The sequence below is a fragment of the Thunnus albacares genome, chromosome 3 (assembly GCF_914725855.1).
Source record: "Thunnus albacares chromosome 3, fThuAlb1.1, whole genome shotgun sequence".
Taxonomy (NCBI): Eukaryota; Metazoa; Chordata; class Actinopteri; order Scombriformes; family Scombridae; genus Thunnus; species Thunnus albacares.
This window is the reverse complement of record NC_058108.1, coordinates 36,109,754-36,129,327: the sequence shown is the minus strand read 5'-3', so window position 1 is coordinate 36,129,327 and position 19,574 is coordinate 36,109,754. Positions and strand designations below refer to the sequence as shown.

Genomic DNA, 19,574 nt, shown 5'->3' with positions numbered 1-19,574 from the left:
TTAGTGGCATCTTGTGGTGAGGTTGCAGATTGCAACCAACTGAACACACACACATATATAGACAGTATATATTTATATTTTCAACATTATTGAAAACAGCCCAAAAAATTCAATAAACAGTAACATATAAATGAATATGAAGAACATAGAGAGGAAACAAAGTGCCAGGGAATTCAGTTATGATATAATGTAATTAATTAAAAAAAAAAAAAAACATTCAGTGAGGGTATTTTGCGAGGACCTTTTTACCTTCAATAAATACAACATAATACATTGGAGGAGGAATAAATAAATAAATGGGTGCAGATTAACAATCAAGTGGTATTAGTCAATAATTTTATATGTTTAAAAAATTGTTTGGGGTCTTTGTTTTTTTTATTTTGCAGCTGGACTAAATAATTTCTATAGAACTCAGTATCAACTAGAAATAGTTTGGTTTCATATTGGTCCATTTCATTATATACATATATATATATAGAGAGAGAGAGAGAGATAGAGAGAGAGAGAGAGAGAGAGAGAGAGAGAGAGAGAGAGAGAGAGAGAGAGAGAGAGAATTTGACATAAATGATAAATATTTGGACTAAAAAGCTAAAACGTAAAAAAATAATGCGAGACCCTTGTACGCATGCGCACTCCATCAAAAACACAGTGACGTCATGCGTGTGTGTAAACAGCCGTTGAGACATTTAAACGCCCAGCTGTCAGACAGACCCGCAGCGACCGCAACGCACTGACGGTAAGAACACGTTTATTTACACCGTACATGGTCGTCCTGTACTGGAATAATCCGGCAGACGTTTAATATCATCGTTCTACTGTAAAAAAATGGCTTTTTGAGTGTTTTTTCGGTCGCTGTTAGCTGTTTGCTAACCGCGCTTATGCTAGCCGGGGTGAGGTCACAGACTCGTGTAGCTAAACGTGACTCAGAGTCCGAGCTGCAAAAACATGTCCTTTTGTTTAAAATGATGATTATACACCGATGAAGACACGAAAGCTTTGACCCACCGAGAACACACATAATATGGATTTACACACTTAAATAACCGCCGTTGTTTTGTGGTTCATGGAAATGTTTTTGTAGGCAGGTTTTATCTCAATATGCTGATATAAACATAGTTTCCAGTTGTGTCGCTTTCCTCGATGTTCCAACATTCATCACACAACTAAATAATGTCTGTTAGTCTGGAAACAAGACTTATATATTTGGTAAAGACATGGGTTTTGTATTTGAAGGCACCACATGAATGTAACTGTTCAGGATAGCAGACATGTCTGTGTCTTACTGACGGAGGAAACACAGCAGACTGCTCCCTCTGCAGGAAGATCAGAGCACTGCAACAACACTTATATGATTTATTTGTAAGGGACTGCAGATGAAAATTAGCTTTAAAGCTAACTCTGGTGCAGTACGTCAAATGTTAACATTAAAACTGTACATTGTCCCAATAAATACAATACAACAACTACTCATCAACTGCAGCTGAAACACTGCAGAGACTCTCCAGTCGACTGCTTAGAGAAGCCAACAGAGGGATGAACCTTGTACATGAACATTAGTTTTGGTCCGTGTGGTCTCATCTGAGGAGGAGTATCAGGGTCAGTCTGGCCTTCAGCAGCATCTTTCAGAGGACCCAGCAGCTGAACTGGGAGCGTCTGACTCAAAGACACCTCATTATAGAGCAGGATAAGCAGCTCAGAACAGTGTTTTATATCTTCATTACATGTGATTTTTTGTCTTGAAGTCCAGAGACAAACTCAGTTTTCTGTTCCTAGTGGTGTAAAGTCACTAAGTACATTTGCTTAAGTACTGCACTTCAGTACATTTCTGAGGTACTCGTGCTTTACTTGAGTATTAGAGAGAAATATTGTACTTTTTTTGTATTTTAGTTACATTTCAGATGAAGATTTGACACAATGGATAATATAACAAGCTTTTAAAATACAACACATTGTTAAAGATGAAACCAGTGGTTTCCAACCTTTTTTGGCTTTTGACTTTTCTTTTTTTTCCATTTTATGGAAACACAGGAAAGTGCATATCGTTACACATATCAATATATGGAAGATATATTAAGCATAAAGAGTTAAAGATGAGCACAAAAAAAGATGTTGAGGAGGATAATAATAAGTGGAAGTAAGTGTTGTTGTTTTTTTACAGGAGCATGTGTTTCATGCCACAGTTAACAACTGCAAACTTCCTGTAATATGACTAATTTCTTTGACTTTGCTCTTTATTGTTCTGTGTTTCCAGGTTGTTTCAAACTGTTGAAGCTATTATGCAGCATGACCCCGCGAGGATGTCGTCTGTGTTTTTACTCTGCGATGGAACGCCTTTCCTGATATCCGCCGACGACGCTCACCCTCAAAACTTTGCCGAAACTCTGCCGGCGGAAATGAGCGTGAAGATCTTCGGCGAGCTGGACGCCGAGAGCCTGTGCAGCGCCTCGCGCACCTGCAAGCTGTGGCATCATATCATCGAAGAGAGCGACCAGCTGTGGAGGAGGCAGTGTCAGCTGGTCCGAGCCGTCTGTCAGAGAGAGGTGGACAGCGACAGGAGAGACGGCCTGTCCTGGAAGGTGAGAAAGAGCTCGTGAAATGTAGCTTAGACCATAAAACAGCCGCAGTTTTACGTCTGATGATCTCAGAGACCTTGAAAAGTCTTTACAGGTTAAAAGGTCAAAGATATGTAAGACAGGATGTGGTTGAGGCTTCGCTGCTGCCGCCGTTGTCTTGACTACCGCCTGTATCCTCTCTGCAGGTCACTTTAGTGAAGAACTACACTCGCAGCTGTTTGAAGAGAGACTGGCTGAGAGGACGATTCAGCAACGTGACATCAGCGGAGGAGCTGAGCGGCAGGAAGATGGTTCCGCTGGACGCCGAGACCTGGGGCGAGATCCTGCAGGCCGAGCTGGACAGATGACTGACTGCAGCCTTCAGGAGTTTATTTATCACACCTTGAGCACTTCTGAGTGCCTAATTTTTAACTTTAATATATATATTTTATACTTTTGTCTGTAATTAGAATAAACATATATAATTGTACATATTTTTTAACCTTTTTGTAAGAAAAATAAGATAATGGTAAAAAAAGAACAAATGAAACAGAATCATTACTGGCTGATTTTAGATCATTACAAATAGTGTAAGAAGTCAATGATAAAGCAAAACTGTTTCATTGCTGTGATGTAAATATGGTGATGCAATAAATCACATTTTTAAGAAGCTTTGAATTTGTTGAAACCATTTCAGAGAGAGTTTCTTAACTCCGTGGGTTTATTTTTCTTCATTTCACTTCATTACATTGTTCCTCTTATTGAGTCCAACATGTGGTTTCACAAAGTTACAGCAAAGCTACTGAAATGTTGAAGTTAAACCATGTTTGAATCTATTTATCAATATTTGGACTGTTGGTCGGACATCAAGACATTTGAGACGTCACCTTATGTTCTGGGAAAACATAAAAGGCTGTTTACGTTATATGAGCAAAACTCATTTGTCAATCACTAAAAAATAATTGCAGGTTAATCAATTATTTAAAAAAAACTAATATCTGATATAATAAAACACTAAGTCCTGCTGTTTAGCATTTATAAGCAGTACATAAACATTTAGTAAATGGTTCATAATGTAGTTATAAGCAGATATAAAGACATTTTTAAGCGTTTATTAATGTACAACATTTGTCATCAATTATTAATTCTCCTATTCTGAAGACAAATTTTATATTATTACAACTGTGTGTTATTGATTATTATTTATTCAGCAGCCCCCACATACCAATGATGAGTTCTAGTTGATGACTAATACATTAATAAATACTGATGTCTACTACATGACAATGTGTTATAAACCATTTATCATTTATTGACTGCTTATAAATACTGATTTGGAGGGTTTTAAAGTCCACTACCACCCAAAACCCTGTTTCTTCTTGTTCCTTCAGTAGGATGTTGTTCTCTGTGCAGTTTGTTTTCACATTCATCTGCTGAAGGAGGAAAGTTTCCTGGTCCAATATTCAACTTATACAAGTGTGATGTGGAAACGTGAAGCCTCCGGTGCACAAACACCAAGACTTTACAGTGAAGGAGGAGACGTCTGGTGTCCAGCAGGAAAACTTTTGAAATGTAAAAGGTTTGCATATTTATAGATTCAGAATGTTTGGAGAGGATCTTTAAATAAAGTGTTTGGAATTGGTGGAAAGTAACTAAGTACATTTACTCAAGTACAGTTTTGAGGTACTTGTACTTTACTTGAGTATTTCCATGTGATGCTACTTTCTACATTTCAGAGGGAAATATTGTACTTTCTACTCCACTACATTTATTTAACAGCTTTAGTTACTTTTCAGATGAAGATTTGACACAATGGATAATATAACAAGCTTTTAAAATACAACACATTGTTAAAGATGAAACCAGTGGTTTCCAACCTTTTTGTCTTTTGACGTCTTACAAAAAGCAGTGTGTAGTCGGGGTCACATTTCACATGTCTATGAGTTGTTAACAGCTCCACCAAATAGTGATTTTTCCCTCTAAACTTCTCACATGCTTTCATTTCAATAAATGTTCAAATGATCCAATATTTCAGCAAAAATCAAAGATTAGAGAAAAAGTCCAAAAACTGAAAACAGATTTGTGTATCAGAACTTTGTTTTTTCTTCTTTCCTCTCCCATTAATCATCTCACCACCCCTCAGATTTATCTGCTGACCCTTTGGAGGGGCCCGACCCCTAGGTTGGGAACCACTGGACTAAACTAGCTAACTGTATATAAAGTAGTGTAAACTAGCTCCACCTCCAGCAGCTACAACAGTAACATGCTGCTCTAACACTGATGCTTCACTATTAATAATCTAATGATGTCATATATAATAATATATCAGTCAGAGGGACCAAACCACTACTTTTACTGCAATACTTTAACTACATCAAGCTCATAATACTTATGTACTTTTACTGCAATACTTTAACTACATCAAGCTCATAATACTTATGTACTTTTACTGTAATACTTTAACTACATCAAGCTCATAATACTTATGTACTTTAACTGTAGTAGGATTTATCATGCATTTTACTTGTAGTGGAGTATTTTTACATTGCAGTATTAGTACTTTTACTGCATTAAAGGATCTGAATACTTCTTCCACCACTGATAGATAACATTGGCCCTTTAATTGTGACAGCTGTAACCGGTAGTTGTGGTGTTATACGCGGCCCAGCTTGACACTGGTCCTTCCTCAGCATCACCGCATCATCATCCGCTTCCCCCTCCCTCAACACGGGACCCACATTTGCCTCCATAAAGCGTAAAACATCGGGATAATGGACGACGTCCCTCCGATCATCAACATCTCCATCTCCCTGCGGATCCAGCCCAACGAGGGGCCCGTGTTCTTCAAGGTGGACGGGACCCGGTTCGGCCAGAGCAGGACCATCAAACTGCTCACAGGCTCCAAATACAAGATCGAGGTGGTGGTGAAGCCCGGAAAGGTGGAGGCCACGTAAGGAGAAATTGATTTAAAAAGCGTTATTTCCCCTGTTTTCATCGCTATATTGTTAGATATTTGGGTTTATGAGCAGAGGGACTGAACAGAGCATTAGGCCTGTTCTCTTATTTAACCATGAAATACAAAAGACAACGTCTATAGGGATAATATCTTCCTCCATAATTAGACGAAATGACCTTAAATAAATAGAAAACACAGCGATAATCGTGCATGTTGTTATTTGCTCCGTGGCCTCCGTCCTGCAGGCCTGCAGCGTCACATATCAGTCTGAATAAATCATGTGTGGATCATGTGTGATGGTTTTTTTTTTTTTTGCATCCCTGGTGGTGACAGGAGGCCTCGTTTGTCTGTCTGATCATCTGTATGCAAACACACAGAGATCATTTCTCTCTGTTGCTGTTGTTGGATTAAAGTGGAGTCTCAGGTGAAGCAGGGCGGGGTCCAGCTGGTCAAACACTGCCTCATTATGACTAATTTCAATCTGAATATAGGTTATATATTTTTATTTAATCCAAAATGTCGCTAAAATGGCATTACTAATAAAATGAATTACAAAAAATTCATTTCAATTAGATAGAAAAATCTAAAATGACATGAATGAAATGTATATGTGTGATCCTGGGAGTTCAGTTCTGATACCTATAACATATTTTTAGGCATCATAAAAATATAATCTCATCATACTTTGTAATGACACTCCAGAGTAGAGTTTTTGGTGACTCTATTCAGCTGGTTTAGAGAGATGTTGATTGTATGGAAGATTTTAAAATGTCTACATTAAAAACAAATCAAATAAATGGATAAAGTGAAAAACAATACATTGTAATATGTATTATCTTTATATGTATATGCATTTACTGTGTCATAATTAAATGAAAAACATATGATGCATGCGTCTGCGTTGTGGTTGTCTGCCAGAAACTGTCATAAACTGGCTTTTATTCAGTTTTAAGCCACATTTTTACGATAAATGTTTTGGTTCTTTTTAAGTATATCATTTATCTGGATGAAGGATTTTAGTCATTGGACATCTGGATCTTAAGTTATCAGAGAAACAAGTCGAGCAAACGTTAGCAGCAGCTGGACTATCAGCCCTTCCCGGACGTCCTCTGTCCACAGAACAGCATCGGAGAAACACAGATTTTTTTAAATGAAACTGCTTTATTCAGTGTTTTCACCGGTTTTAATCCCTGTGTATGATTGTTTTGGAGAGGATGAGACCTCAGGGGATAATTCAGCTCCCGGTAAAAGCCTCCTGAATAATGAACACTTACATATTGTGCGTTTAACTCAAGGTCAGAGGCTTTTTCAAGAAAATATAAAAATGGGGAACAAACAGTACTGTAGTTTTTCTGTTGAGGATTGTCTCAGGTTTGAAAGTGGCTGACTTTTATTAATACCAAATACCGTATGTTCAAATGAAGTGTGGTCATGAGTGCTTGTCAGCTTGTCAGCAGTACTGAATGTACCTTCAGTCAGTGCAGGAAGATGATGCTTTGGTGAATCCTCTGTAAGACATCACAGTAGTTGGGTGGTGGTCCACTAACTAAAGGACACATCTTTATCTTCATCACAGCACCATGAACATCGGAGGTATCATCTTCCCTCTGGAGCAGCAGTCCAAGGACGAGGAGTCGGTGGTTTATCACGCTCTGTATGACACCGAGGGCGTCCCGCACACCAAGAGTGGAGACCGGCAGCCAGTCCAGGTCAGCATAGAGGTAAGATGACAACAAGAGGTAAGACGAAGTCACAACAACAGCGAGTCACCTTTAATGAGACATCAGGTAACTGTTGATAAGACAAGTGGCTGCTACAAGTTTCCACAGGTCCTCTTATACCAGGTTCAGACTACATTTATCAGCCTGATAACAGACTAGCGTGTCAGATTTTTTGTTAACCTCTCACTGAGTACGATAACTTTGAAGACGTTAGTTACAAGTTACAAGTTATGATTGGTGGAGTACCAACATGTAGTCTGTCATGTCTCTCAGCCAAGTCGCAGCAAGAATTTCTGACTCTATAGTCACCTAATTAGACACATCAACATCTTATCAGACAAAAATATTGTGTAGTCTGCACCTGGCATTAGTTTTAACTTGTGCTCCACTGAATTAAATCCAATTTAGTTGTGAAAACCCAATGTGCTGACAAGTCAGCAGGAGGCAGGAAAAAGTTGAATGACGATTAATTTGAATATAACAAAATCATGATGATTGTCATCCACAGTTACATCTAATCAGTAGTACCATGTTTCTCATTGACATGTTTTAATAGTTTTTGGACAACAACAGAGGTCTAACAGAGGAATAAGACATATCATAACTTTGGATACACACACAATACTTGTTAGTAGATCAGTTCATCGTTGGTTTGGATCCAAACATGAGATTTGTTGACTATAAGAAAAAAAATTGCCAGCTATACCCTTCACTTAACCTTCACCCATCACATTAAAACTGCCTTGAGCAACGAGTTATTCTAGCACCAGGAAAACAATACCCAAATAAGCACTATAACTTAACTGTTGTATGAATTTAAATAATATTAGGACATATATAACATGTGTTTCTATGTCTAGTTTAACAAGGCGGGGACCTTTGAGACGGTGTGGCAGGCAAAATACTACAACTACTACAAGAGGGAGCATTGCCAGTTCGGCAACAAATTCAGCAGCATCGAGTACGAATGCAAACCCAACGAGACGCGGACCCTCATGTGGATCAACAAGGAGGCGTTCAACTGAGTCAGCTCATCCTTTCACTAGTCCACACACACACCGAATACCAAGCAGAGGACATCAGTTACCAGGACTACCTTTGAACATCAGCATCAAAATAAAAGGACAGCCTTATCCTAAAGGCGTACGTCAAGTCAGCGAGGTCTGGTATTTGTGTTGTTTTATTAAAGAAGGGGAGAGAAAACGGCTGTTTGCTATGCTGGTCTTTAAGGGGTTTTTGTTTTAAAGCTGCACTCGATAATGTTGCTTTTTTGGCAGCTTCAAAGGCCAGCAAGAGGGAAAACTAAATAAAAAGGCATAAGTTTAAACAAGGACGCAAGTAGACTGCACACAGCATGCACGTATTCAAGAACTCAGTTGGTTTTATATGTTTTATATCAAAGGAAACCAACAGGACAGGAGAGGGAAAAGATCTAAGACCACGTATCTGAATTTTACTCTTGAGATTTAATATGTTGCTTCCTGTGTGTGTGGATTTCTTTGCAGTGATCCAACATCTCGATGTCAGTCACAGTTTATGATTTTGCTGGTACGAGCACCAAGTGGAGTGTAGCTTTAAAGCAGGAGTTTAAAGGGTTAAAGGAACAATCAGACATTTTGAGAAATCAGCTTGTCAGATGAGAAGATTGATATAAATTTTAAGTCTGTGTAACCATTACAGAGATAGATCCAGTATGTGTTTAGCTTAGTTTAGAGCAAAGACTGGACGCAGGGGAAAACTTAGCCCTTTTTCTGACCAGAACACTCAGGATGTTGTGTTGGCTCCGGCCTGCTTTAGCCAATGCAGCGGACTTGAAATACGCCCAGTAAAGACGCAAAGCGGACATTTTCAATTTTCCCCTTAGGGTAGCTTAGCTGTGTACCCAAAACACAGAGTTACATATGTTATATACGTTATATAATGTTATAAATGGGGCTAGGTGAAATGGGGCTAACTGATATCAAAAATATACCCAGTAGTTGTTGAACCACAAATAGCTCCAATGCTAACAACAGCTAAAACTGCAGTTTTTACATTTCTATTTCTACACCTGCTCAATAAATAAGACACAACATGTAAATCAGGCTGCTTTGGGGATGTTGGAAGGTAGATTTGTGCACTTTTGACTGAGCTAGGCTATCAATTTCCCTCTACTTCCAGTCTTTGTGCTAAGCTAGGCTAACCACAGCCCTTTTCTCTGTACTGGACACAGAGAAAACACACAGAAATCATCTCATGTTACTCTGTGGATTACAAAAAAACAAGCTTCAACTGTTCCTTTAAGGTGCAGTCATAAGAAGCCTTCAGGTTTTGAGCAATACCCCTCGATAACTAAAGTTCATCGCAGCATATGGCGGGAGGGACTGAGCGCACCAGCTAGCATGGTGTTAGCTGAAGACCAGGATGGAAGACACCTGAGGACAGAGGAAGCATTTTACCTTATTTATTAACTGTGTGAGTGTATTTGTGAGAGAGAAGAATCAGTGTATGAAAGTGTGTTCATCATTGTTCAAGTTCTGGCTATTTTATGTGTTATGTGTTGTGCTATTAAATGGAAAAATCCACCTTAAATAATCAATGCTGTTTGAGAAAATCAGCTAGCAGTCTGGTCTATGCTTATTCTTCAGGGGATATGTTTTAGCAGTGGTGGAAGAAGTACTCAGATTCTTTACTTAAGTAAAAGTATTAATACCACAATGTAAAAATTTTCCAGTACAAGTAAAAGTCCTGCATTTAAGATCCTACTTAAGTAAAAGTAGAAGCTTTACCAGCTAAATTTACTTAAAGTACTAAAGTAAAAGTACCTGTTTTGCAGAAAATGTGGCTGACTGATATATTAAATAAATTGTACAAATTTTGTCAGTGCATAAGCAGCATTTCATTGATGCTGCTTGAGGTGAAGCTTGTTTGAACTACTTTATAAGCGTGACAAGATAAATCTGAGGGGTCTTGAGATGATAGATCGGGTAGGAAAGAAGAAACAACAAATTTCTGCTACATAAACTTAGATTCATTTTTCAGAATTTTTCTTTAGTCTTTGCATTTTTGTGAAATATTGGAGAGTTTTACATCTTTGTGCCTCAAACAGTTATTTATTTGAAACCATATGAAGGGAAATGTCTCTTTGTTGGAAGAACTCAGACATCTGAAACATGATAAAGAGACACAAATACGCACTGATTTTGGGCCCACAAACCAGAAAGTTTGGGAACCATTGGTTTAATCTGTAATAATGCAGAGTAATTTATGATCTCATCATTATGTTATTTTATGTAACACTTGAATCTGTAAAGTAATTATAGCTGTCAAATAAATGTAGTGGAGTGGAGGTATCGAGTATCAAATATTCGTAAATATTCATATATGTACCTCAAAATTGTACTGCAGTACTTGAGTAAATGTACTTAGTTACTCTCCACCACTGGATAGCAGGAAATATTTCAACAATCCAAAATAAATAAGTGAACGTCAAGTTCTAGTTTCAGTCCTACAAAATCAGAGTGCAAGCTGACAGCTGAAGTACAGGCGGAAATACAGGGGGAATTAGCCTAGCTTAGCATAAAGACTGGAAGCAGGGGGAAACAGCTAGCCTGGCTCTGTCTGAAGGTAAAACATTTGACGTACCAGCACCTCTACAGTTCACAAAATAACATGTCTCATTTGTTTAATCTGTGCACAAACACATGTTAAAATGACGCTGCACAGAAGTACTGGGTGGTTAAATTGAATAAACTGTTGATCATCAGGAAATATGTACACAATACAACTTCCTATAAAACCACAATTTGTCATTTTTACATTCTTGTTAGTGTATGTATTAAACAACCGAGCAACAACATGTTAATTAGTGATCTTTACAGGTATGTAATAAATGGGTTTTTTTTGTTTATTTTTAAAACTTTGGACAGAGCCAGGCTAGCGGTTTCCCCCTGTTTCCAGTTGTTATGCTAAGCTAGGCTAATCACCTCCGGGTTATAGCTCTGCACTTAACACACAGACATGAGATTGATAATGATCTCCTCATCTCACTCTTGGGAAAAAACACATATAAGTGTATTTAAAAAAAAAACATTGAACTATTCCTTTAATGTCCTCTGCTGAAAATGGGATGATTTGTTCTGTCTTTTTATTGAGACTTGGTGCTTATCACAGGCTGCAAGTTCTTCACTTTGTGTTACCTTTTATGTCACGACTGCTCTTTATGTTCAGTTTTCACTTGAAGTGCACGGCTGGATTCATTTTGCCAAATATGATCTATTTGTTTGTTCTTTTGTTTGTTTCATTACGATGTTAACTTGATGCATAACCCTTGCTGTTTTGTTATGTATTGAACTGAAGAGTATAAAGTGTCTTTTGGAATAAACCAGTACACTGAACCAGTACTTTTGTATCAGTTGCAGTCATTTATAAATGTGTAGTTTTGTGATTGTACAAGTTTATAACACGACTAGTTACTTTGCTATACTTATCTGTAGCTAATAGTTACTTTCCATGTTAAGATTTTACATGCAAAGCATTAAGCAACCAAACTATAATGTAAGAAAAAAATAATCTGAAAATTTAAAATGCCAATCTTGACAGCACACTTGTTGTTTGTGTACATTGAATTAATGATGTGAAAGGTTTTTCCCCTGACACCACTTCCTAACAGTTTAGACCTTTATGCCAAACTGAATCGAAGGCTTTTTTGAAATCAACAAAGCAGGAGAATAATTTGTTTTTGTTTATTTGGTTGTCAGTTAGGGTGCTGAGGGTGGAGATGTGGTGTGTTGTACAAAAATTTGGTAAAAAGACAATTTGGGATCTCAGGACATTGTTTTGTGGAGTTGTGGGAGTCTGTGGTTTATGATTGTACAGAGGATTTTCCTGAGGTAGTTACTGAGGTCAACTTTGTCTCCACTTTTGTGGAGCGGCGTTATCAGTCCTTGGTTCCAAATACTGAGGAAGATCCCGGAGATAAGGATGATGTTACAGTGTTTTAGTATAGCCAGTTGAAATTTGAGGTCTGTGAATTTTATCCTTTCATTTAAGATGCCGTCAACACTACAGGCCTTCTTGGTTTTGAGTGATTTCATTTTGTCCTGTAGTTCTTTTAGTGTAATTGGGGAGTCTATGAGGTTCTGATAATCTTTTATGGTTGACTCTAAATTTTGTATTTATCTTGTTTGTGTTTTTGCTGTTTATTCTTCTCTATTGGACCAAAGAAACTGGAGAACTGGTTTACCTACATGTCTATTTTGTCCTCAAGTTTTTGTTTGTTGAGAGAGTTCCAATGTTCCCAGAAGTGGTTTGTTTTTATGGATTCCTCAATAGTGTGTAGCTGGTTTCTAACATGTTGGTCCCTTTTCTCCTCACTGTATTTTCATACCATAGTGAAGACGTATGTTCTGGTTGTCTGGGTCTCTGTGTTTTTGGTTCGATAGGTTCCTTAATTGATTTCTGGGGTTTTTACATTCATTGTCAAACCATTTGTCATTGTTGTTAGTTTTTTTAGAGTTTCTATTTGAGGCCTTCAGGTCTGATAAAAAGGCTGAAAGGTTAAATATATCATTAAAGCTTTCTACTGCCCTGTTTACATCTTCACTGTTGCATTGAAAGGTTTTCTCTAGAAACTGGTCTAAGAGTGATTGGACTTCTTGTTGCCCAGTAGTGTTTTAGAAGTAGTTTTCACACTACCTTCCTTCCATTTGTAGCTTTTTTTGATAGTATGCAGTTTGGTTGGCTTTGATACTTCATGATTGCGTGTTGATCCGTTCAGGTAGACCGTGGTTTTACTGTGGTCTGACAGAGATGTTAGTGGGCTGAATGCTCTGAGAGACACCAGTCCGAGGTCAGTGATGAAGTACTTTACTGTACTGTTAGCCAGAGAAGAGCTGTAGGTGTACCTACCGTAGGAGTCCCCTCCAAGCCTACCGTTGACCAGCGAACGACAGAGCTGTAAGAGCTGTGACCCATGTTTGTTTGTTTGTTGCTTTGTCGTAGATGTGTCTGGGGTGGGGGAGGGGGCATATTGGAGAGGTGGTGTGTCAGGCTCTCGTCCTGTCCTGGCATTGAGATCCCCACAGACTACAAGGTGGCCATGAGACTGGAAATGGTTAATCTCCTCCACCAAGATGGAGACCATATTGTTCTTAAAATATGGGGATTCGATTGGGGGGGGGGGTGTAAGTAGCACACAGGAGGATGTTTTTCTCAGTTGGGGCAAGATCCTTATTTATTTATAACCAGATTTAAAAAGCTCCTGTTTTGATTAGCAAGTGGGTTAGTTCTGATTTGTACCATACTAGCATGCCTCCCCAGTCTCTTCCCTGTTAGCTTAGTGGATGGTGCTACCAGTAGTGATGTGTCGGTAATGAACGAGTTGGCTCCCGTCTGAGAGCAGATTTATTTTTTTCTTTTCTTTTTTTTTTTGGTAAATTAATACAAGACAGTGTAATAGGATGATCTTTTTGCCGCACAGCTCGGCCACGTGCACTCCATGCACTGACTGGATGTTGTGTTGATGTGTATGTGCGTGCGACCAGTCACGTGTGATGACAGACAGAGATCATACCAACAGGTTTAAAGCAGGCGAGGGGGGTGGATGGTGTACACTTCTGAGGGACTGTAGCTGCCCTGTGTTTATTTATTCATTTCATTTGGCATTTTAAACACTGGCCTGACACTGTTTTGGATAGTTCAATATAAATGAAACGTTTAAATACACATGTCTAATAGAGCTCTTATCCCAAACATAAGGTAAAATTATGGTATTCTGGAAATTATAAGGTTCAGTGTAATTACATTGAATAATTTAAGTGATAAATGAACACACATACCAATCATAGGTCAAAACATTGCTACATTTGGCTGAATAATAAAAGCCAGAAGTCGGCTTCTATTGATGAGCTGAGTCAAATGATCTGCCATCACTAACTAGCAGCTCTGTAGTTTACTGGGCAGCGAGTGGGACCATCTCCTCTGTACTGGGTGTCCTGGGTCTCTTGCAGGACAGTGATGTCTGTGTTTGTAATTTATTTGGTGAAGTCTGAGTTTCTGCTCTCAATGCCAAAGGCAGTCGACCTCAGACCTTGTATAGTCCAGGATGAAATAATGAAAGATCTGTATTCTGTGGTTTATGGTATTATTATTCCAGTGGTTATTCCAGTGCCTCCCACCCCCTCAGTACACCGCCTCTCTCTCCACCCCCCACCCCCACCCTCCTCTCCACCAGCTCTCTCTCTCTCTACCGCATCTCTCTCTCTCTCTCTCTCTCTCTCCACCGCCTCCCCCCCTCCCCTCTCGCTCCCTCTCTCTCTCCCTCTCTGCGGGTCTCTCTGCTGCCGCTGCGGTGAATCTCTCCTCCGCTGTCAGAAACACGCAGCTCGGCTCTGTGTCCGTCCAACCGTTGAAAAGTGTAACATCGTCTCAGCGGACCGCAGCTTTTTTAAATCTCTCCCGCAGCAGCTGAAGATCCTCTGGCGGCAACATGGTAAGACACACCTAAGTGTTTAATTTTAAACTAAAAATCTAATTCTGTCAACACAGCTTCTTCTCCCGCGGCTACCCTGTTAGCTTCTTAACTAGCTTAGCGCTCGGCTATCCTGCTAGCTTAGCTACCGTTAGCACGGTGCTAAAATCAAAACATTTGTGTCCGTGATTTTATGACAGTACTGGTTTATCATTGTGTCTTTAATGTGTTTTCCACCCCACGCGTTATCAAACGTCCATGTATAGATTAACTTCGATATATCGCTTCGTAGACGTTAAGCCTCTAAGCTAGCGGATAGCCAAATACTGGTTAGCTGCTTAGCTAGCTGGAGGTGCGTCAAGTTAGCGGCTAAGTAACAGCGGAAGTGTAGTAACGTTGCCGTCGAAATTAGCTTCACATTTCCGTATCATAATATACCAAAATCCAAATTAAGATCTAAAAAAGTGTTGTTCTATTCGACCAAAAGTCTAAAAATATTCAGTTTATTTTCATACATGACAAATAAAAGCCTCACATAGTCACATTTAACAGTGAAATTTTGGCAATTTTGCAGGAAAATTGACTAAAACTATCATTCGATTTTTCCGTTATCAAAATTGTTGTAGTTTATGTTAATTTCCGACTATTGATTAATGGATTAATTGTTATCTCGGCTATCCTGGTAGTTTATCTATCCGGTTATTTATATATGACCTGCAGTCAAATCATTATTGTCTGCTCGTTTAGTTATCTGTCAACACAATCAGTGTCAACCAATGTGAAAGGCAACAGCTAAGTGGTGAATGTGACTGTATTAAAACACTGTGGTGATCAGAGAAGAGATGTTTAACCAGCTGAAACTCAGGAGAGGAAACAGACCGTCAGTCCAACAGTTATATTGATTGTAGAGCTGCAACGATCAGTCGACGGCAGACAATTAATCGGCAGCTACTTAGATAATAGAATAATTGTTGTGAGTCACTTTTCAGACAAAAAAAGCTAAAAATTCTTAGATTCCAGCTTCTTAAATGTGAATATTTTCTGATTTCTTTAGTCCTCTATGATAATAAACTGAATATTTGGCTTTTGGACTGTTGGTCGGGGCCAAACAAGGCATTTTAGGTTGCGTTTTGGGCTTTGGGAAACAGTGACGGATATTTTCACTAATCGATTGATTAGTTGCAGCCCTAAATGATTGCTGATGGAGATCTTAAAATATCCTACATGTATTTCCATGTGTTTTTGCGGCTTACTTCATATATATTGTAAAATACATAACATGTGATCACAATGTCCCCTGTTTCATATTTGGCCTCCTGTTTCCTTTTGACTATAAAATGATTACCACAAAATATAATATTAAAAACCTACATGACAGTCGATGCATCTGCAGGTTGAGTTTTACAGACAGTAAGTCAGCGAGGCTGCTTTACTGACGTGTCCACTGTGAATACACTGTGTGATAATGTCACTCAGATTGATGTCAGAGATTCAAATAAAGTGGCGAGTAAACCGAGCTGATGAGGGCTTCCCCTCCACCGCCCTAAATATACAGGCACACACATTTAATTGTAGATCAGATTCATAAATTATTTCTTCATGTTCGGCGTGTAAATGAAGCGGCAGCTGAGTGATCGGCCTGCTGGCTCGCCGGCTGATAGTTATATTTTAAATTCAGTGTATTTAATTGCAGTATATGTGAACAGGTTTCTTTCAACAGCAGCAGCAGTTTCACTGCCGTTACGCTCGCCGCATTGATTGACAGGAGCAACTTTATCACAGAATAGAAAACCCCCAATATGTTTCTAACACTGATGAACATTAAAGGCCTTTCGGCGGCACCCTGCACCGTCGCCTGGTTCATATGATTGAGTGAGATTCTAACTTGTCATTAGAAACAGAGGAAATAGCGACAAATAATAGCTGTTAATACAGATGTGTAATTTAGGGGTTTTTGTTGTTATTCAAACATGAATTAAACACTGGCTGGTTTGTGATGAATGTTCAGACGGAGATGTGTTCACTGAGCGGCACAACAATCAATCAGCTTCAATTAAACTCACAAACACAATAATTAAATCTGGAGTGAAACCGATTGGGGGAAACAAACCACCTTCTTAGTGACTACAGTATGTTGTAGTTCACTGTAATTTTCATTTTAATATCCAAACCCACCTGTTGCCTTTTGTAATTGAACCACTCCTCTGCATCCTGATGTTGCTCAGCTTTGTTGTATTCACCTGCTGATTTAGAGCCGCTTGATCAATTATTTAGTCTATAAAAAAATAATAATTGTGAAAAATGTCCACTGTAAATTTCCACAGCCCAATGTGACGTCTTCAAATGTCTTGTTTTGTCCGACCAACAGTCCAGAACCTTAAAATATTTGATTTACAGTTACATAAAAACACAGAAAAGCAGCAAATCTTTGCATTGGAACCAGCTCACGTTTGGCATTTTTGCTTAAAAAAATGGCAAATGTTTATTAAATGATGATAGGGCTGCAACTAATGATTATTTTTTACTAACAATTAATCTGTTGATTATTTTTCCGATTAGATGTTTGGTCCATAAAATATCAAAACGGTGAAAAATGTCAATCAATGTTTCCCAAAGCTCTAGATTTCGTCCTCAAATATCTTGTTTTGTTCACAATCCAAAGATATTCAGTTTACTGTCGTAGAGACTAAAGACACCAGAAAATATTCACATTTTAGAAGCTGGAACCAGAGAAGTTTCGTCCTTTTTCTTTAAGAATCAATCAATCAATCTATTACTAAAATAGTTGTCAGTTGACTACTCGTTGCAGCTCTACAATCAATACAAGTGTCTGACTGACGGTCTGTTTCTCTGATACAGTCACATTCACCACTCAGCTGTTGTCTTTCACATTGGTCGACACTGATTATGTTGGCAGATAACTGAACAAGCCGACAATAATGTTATGACTGCAGGTCATCAATAAATAACTGAGCAAACATCATCTCCTGCACTTTTTATGAACATGAATACAAGTTAATGACAACAGCTGTGCCGTGTGTAGAGCTAATCAATAGTCGGGAAAATTGATCAGCAACAATTTTGATAATTGAATGACAATATTTCACTGTCAAATGTGACTTTTTGATGCTTTTGTTTGTAATATATGAAAATAAACAGATTGTTTTGTGTAGGTTCTGGGATGTTATGATGGTATTTTATAGACTTATTTATCATCAGATGAATTAATAATGAAAATAATCCTTAATTGCAGCCCTTGCTGTGTGATCAGCTATATTTTATATTTATATTAATAAACTAACTATTACATTTCTAAATGGCGATACAGTTGAAATTCATTTATCGTAAAAAGACTATCCAATAAATAAATTGTGAGTATTTGCTGCTTTTTAAAAAAATCTTATGTGTTGGTAAACTTTGGGTTTTAAACTGTTGGTTGGATGATTGTTGTAGAGCAAATGATTGATTGATTACAAGAGAAAACATTTGGATCTATGAATTATGAATAAGAGATAATAAATTGCAGCTCTTATTGATGACTTAGTTTGTCGTTACTCTCGTTGAACGTCTTTACATCAGAGAAGAAAGCGAGCCAATGAGAGCAGAGATCCAACAGAAACATCTGATGAAGACACAATATATCTGCGTTAAATAATCTAATAACATTTTCAACAATAGATATTTTTTTTGTAAGTGGCTTGCGTGGTAGGAGTCAGAAAGTGAGCTTTATTACAGGCCAGAAACGTGTGACTTTGAGAGTCAGTGGTGATGGAACAGCAACCTTCAGATTATATCACGGTTGTTATGTGTTGGAGGGCAGGAAAAAAAAAAAAAAACCTCCTTGTCTCCAGTGGAGGAGAAGAGCTGCAGCCTGTTTCAGTTTCTGTAAATCCCAGAGAGATGAGACGAGGCAAATCAAGGAGGCACGTTGGCCTCATTTCCAGCTCTGGCACAGTCCAGATCATTCTGTCGCTCTCATGCATAATGAAGAACACCAACAATCAGCCAAGAACACAAAACACAAAGAGTTCAATTCATTTCTGTTTACATCTGAGTTGATTATACAGAGTTTTCATAAACATAAAGAGGCACAAGATTTCTACCAGTCAGAGATGTTTTATTTTGAAATATTTTACCGGGCATGAAGCTGCATCATGTAGCCTATTATTTGATTAAAATTAATTACCTCAAGTTTTAAGTATGAAAACTTAACTTAAGCATCACTTTAAAGAGACATTTATGAACAGATAACATTGGATTTACAGTTTTTATTCTGAGCCTTTAAGATTTCTGCTTTCCTCCATGTTTTCAAGTTTCATTATTATTTTGCCTTCGACAAATGAATCGTTTCTTTGTTTGTCTCTTGCTTGTTTTGCCAGCAAACTGCTCATAGACGGTGATTCTCAACCGGTGGGTCGTGGACAGCTGGTTAAAAATAAATAAATAACATTTAATGCGCATCTGATGTTGGACTTGTCTTTTATTTTGAAAAACAAAAAAATTTTGACAGGCATGCAGTCAGAGAGGTGCAGCAGTCTTGCACTGTAGCCATGGTAACCATCATTTTGATTGACGTTCACTTTAAGTTTGTGTTGATGTTCGAAAGCAAGATGGCGAAGCGCAAATACGACCCGAATGATATGACATACATAAATAAAAAAGATGACATACGTGTGTTTTAGGATATTTTAAAAAAATAAATTTGCTCAGTTTGAATGCTGTAAAAATGGGTCGTGACTTAACAACGACGGGAGAACGTTTTCTTTCTGGTGGTTTAACACGGATAACGTGTCGCCACACAACGTTTAACGCAGATGTTTGTTACGGCAAACGCACAGACATTGTGTAGAAAACACCAATTAATAGTAAGCTGCTCTGATTGGGCTCACTTACAT

At 38.3% G+C, this 19,574-nt stretch overlaps 3 protein-coding genes across 5 annotated transcripts in view; all 3 read left to right on the top strand.

The window, feature by feature from the left end:
• Positions 1-634: 634 nt before the first annotated feature.
• LOC122974894 (F-box only protein 48) lies at positions 635-3,222 on the top strand. Of its 3 annotated transcripts, XM_044342974.1 has the most exons (4): positions 1,456-1,830; positions 2,029-2,134; positions 2,252-2,576; positions 2,759-3,222. In XM_044342974.1, exons 2-4 carry the CDS (start codon positions 2,091-2,093, stop codon positions 2,918-2,920), a joined length of 531 nt encoding a protein of 176 aa, XP_044198909.1. In that variant the 5' UTR covers positions 1,456-1,830; positions 2,029-2,090; the 3' UTR covers positions 2,921-3,222. The 3 variants fall into 3 exon arrangements, with proteins under 3 accessions (XP_044198918.1, XP_044198909.1, XP_044198900.1); XM_044342983.1 differs by lacking the exons at positions 1,456-1,830; positions 2,029-2,134 and adding an exon at positions 635-736; XM_044342965.1 differs by lacking the exon at positions 1,456-1,830 and having other exon boundaries at positions 1,945-2,134.
• Positions 3,223-5,216: 1,994 nt separating this feature from the next.
• On the top strand, positions 5,217-9,954 carry cnrip1a (cannabinoid receptor interacting protein 1a). Its single transcript, XM_044343039.1, has 3 exons — positions 5,217-5,502; positions 7,085-7,229; positions 8,090-9,954. The coding sequence occupies exons 1-3, from the start codon at positions 5,324-5,326 to the stop codon at positions 8,252-8,254; spliced, it is 489 nt and encodes a 162-aa protein (XP_044198974.1). The 5' UTR covers positions 5,217-5,323; the 3' UTR covers positions 8,255-9,954.
• Positions 9,955-14,505: 4,551 nt separating this feature from the next.
• Positions 14,506-19,574, top strand: part of ppp3r1b (protein phosphatase 3 (formerly 2B), regulatory s1ubunit B, alpha isoform, b) — a 30,461-nt gene continuing 25,392 nt past the window's right edge. Inside the window, exon 1 of the mRNA XM_044343034.1 lies at positions 14,506-14,700. Coding sequence (XP_044198969.1) covers positions 14,698-14,700 — 3 coding nt within the window. The 5' untranslated portion in view covers positions 14,506-14,697. The remainder of the gene's footprint in view (positions 14,701-19,574) is intronic.

Bases quoted from the DNA above. Each gene is read 5' to 3' on its own strand.
- LOC122974894 (XM_044342965.1), top strand. From the start codon at position 1,959: ATGAAACCAGTGGTTTCCAACCTTTTTTGGCTTTTGACTTTTCTTTTT. The intron at 2,135-2,251 runs GTAAGTGTTGTT...CTGTGTTTCCAG, and splicing joins GAGGATAATAATAAGTGGAA to GTTGTTTCAAACTGTTGAAG. The intron at 2,577-2,758 runs GTGAGAAAGAGC...TCCTCTCTGCAG, and splicing joins GAGACGGCCTGTCCTGGAAG to GTCACTTTAGTGAAGAACTA.
- cnrip1a (XM_044343039.1), top strand. From the start codon at position 5,324: ATGGACGACGTCCCTCCGATCATCAACATCTCCATCTCCCTGCGGATC. The intron at 5,503-7,084 runs GTAAGGAGAAAT...TCTTCATCACAG, and splicing joins CCCGGAAAGGTGGAGGCCAC to CACCATGAACATCGGAGGTA. The intron at 7,230-8,089 runs GTAAGATGACAA...TTCTATGTCTAG, and splicing joins CAGTCCAGGTCAGCATAGAG to TTTAACAAGGCGGGGACCTT.